The sequence below is a fragment of the Triticum urartu genome, chromosome 5 (genome assembly GCF_003073215.2).
Source record: "Triticum urartu cultivar G1812 chromosome 5, Tu2.1, whole genome shotgun sequence".
Classification (NCBI taxonomy): domain Eukaryota; kingdom Viridiplantae; phylum Streptophyta; class Magnoliopsida; order Poales; family Poaceae; genus Triticum; species Triticum urartu.
The window spans coordinates 3,153,044-3,158,886 of record NC_053026.1 but is presented as its reverse complement, the minus strand read 5'-3'; the positions used below and the strand labels follow the sequence as shown (position 1 = coordinate 3,158,886).

The 5,843-nt window shown below is 46.7% G+C and overlaps 1 protein-coding gene across 1 annotated transcript; it reads right to left on the bottom strand.

Annotated features, from left to right (window-relative positions):
* Positions 1 to 277: 277 nt before the first annotated feature.
* Positions 278 to 5,221, bottom strand: LOC125506718 (probable ethylene response sensor 1). Its single transcript, XM_048671457.1, has 6 exons — positions 4,991 to 5,221; positions 2,545 to 3,522; positions 1,508 to 1,876; positions 1,151 to 1,417; positions 931 to 1,058; positions 278 to 840 (listed from the first exon to the last, which is right to left on the bottom strand). Exons 2-6 carry the CDS (start codon positions 3,448 to 3,450, stop codon positions 609 to 611), a joined length of 1,902 nt encoding a protein of 633 aa, XP_048527414.1. The 5' UTR covers positions 3,451 to 3,522; positions 4,991 to 5,221; the 3' UTR covers positions 278 to 608.
* Between the last annotated feature and the right edge of the window lie 622 nt (positions 5,222 to 5,843).

The window sequence follows — 5,843 nt, the reverse complement described above, 5'->3', positions numbered from 1 at the left end:
GAAATGATATTATAAGTAGTAAATGTATTCATTATCTTTTTGTTGGGAGAATGCATTCTTCATATTTCCAAACCCTGCTTGTGCGATTTTCACTTTCAAGGAACCACGGTACACGTGCTGTTTTTGCCAATTTGGACCCATTTCATGGTCAGTTATTCTGCCTAGCCTCACAGCTGATGTGTTGTTGCAAATGCCAGAGTTATGCATCAAGAAAATAGTCCATTATCTATCGGAAAATAAAATGGAAGAAACCGAGGGATCCAAATTGCAAGAGGTCTTCACTGGCTTGGACAATTCACAAATCCTGGAAAGAACTCTGCATAATGTACTACATTGGTTGCTGGTGCTTTGCTGCATGCTGCAATGGGCTTCCAACTCTTTGCAACATTGGGCCAGCACTGCACTGCAGCAGAATCATCAGTCAGATGCAACAACTGTACCCTACTGCTGCCATGCACTATTAACCGCACAGCAACATCCATCAGATTACAGGACGCGCCAATCACCATCTTCTTTACATCATGTGTACAAACAAACACCTTCCATTCCATCTCCTACCTCCCCCGACCACAAAATTAGACGATGATCCATCGGTTTTGATTATCATGTCATATACTCCTCTGGTACCTAGGTTTCAGGTTAGACAGCCCTCTCTCTTCCCAGCGAGCCGCCGCTGCCGGGCCAGACGGGTCGGAGCCGGCGTGGCTCGGCCACACCAGAGGGACCGCCGGCTGCTGGTACGCGTCACAGGCCCCCAGCTTCACTACGAACGTCGCCGTGCAGCCCTTTCCGGCCCCATCGCTCTCCAGCCATATGTGCCCGCCCATCAGGCTCACAAACCTGCACGTTCAGGTGTTTCTAAGTCACTATGTCATCGACCGACCCATCGGCCGTTCAAGCCGGGAATCTGTTAGGACATTGGTAGAATACCTCTTGCAAATGGCGAGCCCGAGGCCGCTGCCGTTGTACCCCTGGTTCCCGCCGCTCTGCGTGTGAGCAAACTTTGTGAACACATGGGATAGGTCCTGAGGGCTGATGCCACACCCTGTATCTTTAACCTGAAACCACAGAGTTTCATGTGATCCTCGCACGTGCCATTCTCGCTTAATACATTGATTAGAGCATGGAGTTTCTGCAATGCGATCTTTACCTGAACTTTTACATAGAAATGTCCATCGGTCGCGACCGGATGGAAATCGGTGCTTCTGAACTCTCTTAGAGCGTCAGGCTTCACAACCGATGCTAAGAGCGAGATGTGGCCCTCCTTGGTAAACTTAACGGCATTGCCGCAGACGTTCAGAATAGTTTGCATGAGTCGCTTCTCATCACCGATGGCAGATAGAGGCAAGTCAGGGGATAACATAACCGACACAGAGAGTTTTTTTATGGCTGCAATCGGCTTGACGAAACTCATCACCTGCAATGCCATATACCAAGTTCAGGTTAGAGTAATATGCATCACCAGTGGTATTAGGTGGTTGGGAGGGCGATATATTTTTGTACAAACCTCTTTGAAAACAGCATGAAGATTGAATGCGCTTATATCCAGTTCGAAACTACCATCCTCGAGTTTCGAAAGATCCAAGACGTCATTGATGAGTGTCGCTAAAAGGTTGCTGCTCTTCAGCACCGTTTCCACCATTAGGCGCTGCTCAGGGGTAAGTTCAGTTTCTAGTAGCAAGGAGGAGAGGGCTATTATCGCGTTCATCGGGGTTCGCATTTCATGATTCATCACAGCTAGGAAGTCATTGCGAGCACGTATTGCCATTTCAGCCTCTCGCCGAGCTAAATCTAGGGCCACATTTTGATCCATCAGTAGATCACGTGCTCGCATGGATTCTTCAAGAATAGCAGCATGAGAGAGGGCAACAGCTACCTGCAGAGAGTACCATATATGATCTCATTAGAGCAGTGTAGAAAGCTGGTTCACCATGCATATCTGTATTTCTGTGTGCACAATCTAAGTAAAAACTGAAGTACAAACAACATGGATGCAGCACAAAATTTTCTGCATACAGAATAGTTTTCCAAGGACTGTAATTCTTTCCTAGATAAAAGGTTTAACGCCCAGCTTCATTTAAAGGCCAACTGCAGGTAACAGTTATTCAGAGGATCACCCTGTTACAACTCTTTATAAAGGGCATTTCCACTGAAAATGAAAAATTAAAGGAAAGAAAAGAAAACTACAGAGAAGGTTGATGTATGCTCATTAAAATATATTAGCTGCACATCAGGAAAATAGTGCCATACAGGACCTCATTAGAGCAGTGTAGAATGCTAGTTCACCATGCATATGTACGTATCTAGGTAACTAGTTTTTATGTGCACAATCTATTAAAAATTAAACCACAAACAGAATGGAATGCAGCACATGAGAAATTTCTGCATACAGAATAGTTTTTCAAGGACTATAAATTCCAAAAAAGGGAAATAAAAAACCACAGAGAAGGTTGATTTATGTCCATCAGAACAATATATTAGCTACACATCAATAATAAGAACAAGAAATGAACAATATAGCATCAGGGAAAGTGTAGTAGCAACCTGATCGGCGACGACCTCGACGAGCTCCAGTTCATGGACATGCCATTTCCTCGCGCTATCAGACGGGAGCATCAAAACCATAATCGCGTAGCTTTTCGCCGAAAGCTCGGGCCAGTCATTTATCTGGAAGTTTGAAAGGTGCAGCAGGGGGACTCTCACAGCAGCCACCTCCGGTGGGACATACCGGCCTTGAACAGGGCGGATCCTTGCCAACGGAGACGTATGCGGCACAATGATCGCCCGGTTGCTACTGAAGACTTGATTGACAACAGGAAGATTGATCTGCACAGACGAGCCACCCGGGATCGGGTGGCGCAGAGTATGAGTTAGCTGAAGGCTAGAACCGCTCCGTGATGGCATCCACAAGGCACATTCCTCCAGACCCAGCGTCCTCCCGAGCTCAACCAGAGTGGTCTTCAAGATGGTGTGCCTGTCAAGCGTGCTCCTGATCTCATGGGTGAGCATTCTGACATGCCTCCCCGTCTCCTCCTGCGTGCGTATCAGTCCCATTTCCCTGTCAAGCTCGTCGGCCTTCTTCTTGAGAAACAGCTCCCTCGTCTTGACGCTGAGCAGGTCGGGTATGATATGAACTAGCATGAGGGCGGTCGCACAGGACACGACGGCCGTGGAGACCTTGGCGACGGTCATGACGATGGCGACGGTCTTGGTGTGCATGGTGAAGGTCCAGAGGTTTATGAGGTGGGTGGCCCCACAGAGGACGATGAAGGCGCCGAACTGGATGAGCACCCATCGGTAGGGGAAGAATGACGACTTCTTGACGAAGTAGATGAGCTCGAGTGGGATGGAGAAGTAGGCGAGGGCTATGAAGAAGTCTGAGATGTACTGGTACTTGATGAGGAGCTCGTCGGTCGGCCAGAACGGCTCGATGCAGTCACAGCCCTCCATTTTAGTAGTTAATCTGGAGGCTTGATGTCTAGCTAGAGAGTCGTTGTCGTCGTCCTGGCAGGCATTTGTTCCCTGCAAAGAAAAATCAGAGAAACAGCTTGATGAAGTGTCAGAACAACAAATAAATAACATAAAGTAGGGTACATCCATAGTATGTGATGAAGCAAGTTAGATTCATTTCATTAAAGTGAAGAAAACAAAAAATAAAGAAGATAGATTTGGGCACGTGTCATCCATAGTGGTATGGGATAGGTATCTGTATTGTTACACATTGAGTGCGGAGATGTAGAAATCTAATTATCTAAGTAGCCAGGCATGCTAGGGTGTAGATAGATGAACAAATTGGTCAGGCGAAGCAGCCTAAATAACTGTTCTCAAACTAATTATGTCATGAAGCAAGTTAGATTTATTTAAGTGATGAAAACAACAACTATAAAGAAGATAAATTTGGGTACATCCATAACAAATGTGATGGTTATCTGAATTGATAGACATTGAGCGCGGAGCTGTAGAAATCCACTTATCTAAGTAGTCTAGGGTAAAGCAAGTGTAGATATAAAAATTGGTGGGATGAAGCTGTCCAAATAGCTATTCTTAAACTAATTGCGGCATTTCAATTTTCACGCGAGTAGCCTAGCTAGCTAGCAGGGGCAGGGAGGGAGGTAGGGTGGAGCTATGCTATTCCTAATTAACAAGTATGGCGAGCAAGCTTAGCAGAGCAGGCAAATCTTAGGCAAAAGCGCAGCTGCTGGCTGGTTTCCAGACCTAGGTAAACCACAGGGAAAGGAAAGGAGAGACCCCTAGCTGCCAGACCTAAACCATGGCCGATGCAGGTAGCAGGGAGCAGGGGATATATTGTAAGAAAATGCAGAACTACTGAACTAGCAGAGAAAAACAACAAGAGAAGATAAATTCGGGTGCATCCATTGTATGTGATGGTATGCTTGGGTGTCTACTGTCTAAGCATTACAAACAGATCCATAGTGCGCAATAGGTGTCTGATTTGATATGCATTCGGCGCAGAGTTGTAAAAAATATATAAAAAGATCTAAGTGGCTATGTGTCGTCGGTGAGTGAGTGCACATGAACAAATTTAAATGAAGAAGAGGAAATTTTGGTGCATCCGTAGCAAATGTGATGGGTGTCTGAACCGATGCACGTTGAGCCCAGAGGTGCAGAAATCTAATTGTCCAAGCAGCCAAAAACTGGTGGGTGGGATGAAGAAGCGGCCAAAATAGCTACTCCCAAACGAACTGTGGCATTTCGATTTTTCAGACGGAGTAGCCTAGCCTAGCGTGCTATGCTAATCCCTGCCTTCCCAGAACCAGGTATGGGGACTGAGCTGAGCTGAGGTGAGCTTAGCAGGGCAGGCGAATCTCAGGAAAAACCGCGCGCAGCTGCTGGGTGGTTCCCAGATCTAGGTAAAGAAAGGGCCAGGAGAAGGAGATCCCTAACTGCCATGGCCGATGTAGGCGGCGGGGAGAAGGGGATGCCGTGCTGCAGAACCAGCGGAGACCGAGCAAGAAGAGGAAGAAGATACCTGCGCTCGTTCTGCTTGCTTGCGGGGAGAGCGCCGGAGTTGCGCGGCGCGGCGGTGGCGTGGGGAAAGGAGCCGGAGCCGGAGCCGGACGGACGGACGGAGAAGGGGGAAAGGAAAGAAAAGGAAAGGAGGAGGCCAGGGGGGACGAACCAACCCAGCTCAGCTGCACACTCATTCACTCACTGACGACACTCGGACGGGACGGGCGGAGGCGATATGTGTTGCGGACAAGTTGGAGTTGATCATTGCTTTCTTTCACCTTATTATATACTCCTTTTCCGTCCGAAAAATATCGTCCCTCACATCACATCCATTTAAAAAACAAGCTTTTTCGAACGAAAAGAGTACTCCTTGGTCTCAAAATAAATGTCTCAAGTAATACTCTTTTGTACTAAAATTACTACAAAGTTAAGGCACTTATTTATTTTGAAATGAAGATAGTACTACATAGTTTTTTTAAAAATAAACTGGCATCCATATGAAATGTTTTTTCAAACATTACCCCATTTTTTTTCTATAGTGAATGTATAATAACCCAGAAAATACAGTACTCTTATTAGTATTTTTTTCTCAAAACATGATGAATCGCATTTTTTGAAGTTTCAGAATTTTCCCTCCGTCTTCTTCTCGGACTAATCCCTTCCGGGCTTTTCCGGCGTTATTCCTTGAGCGGTATGATGTGCCTGTCAACTACAAGTTGTCTATGATGACTCCACGGACGCGCTGGCGTTGGCGCCGCTTCCTTACAGGAGCCGGCTTGACCCTGTCGATGAGAGCCAGGAAGTCTTTGTGCAGTGCCCCTAAGTACCGTCGCCCTAGAACCATAGTCATCGTCGTTGAACCCTTACACAGA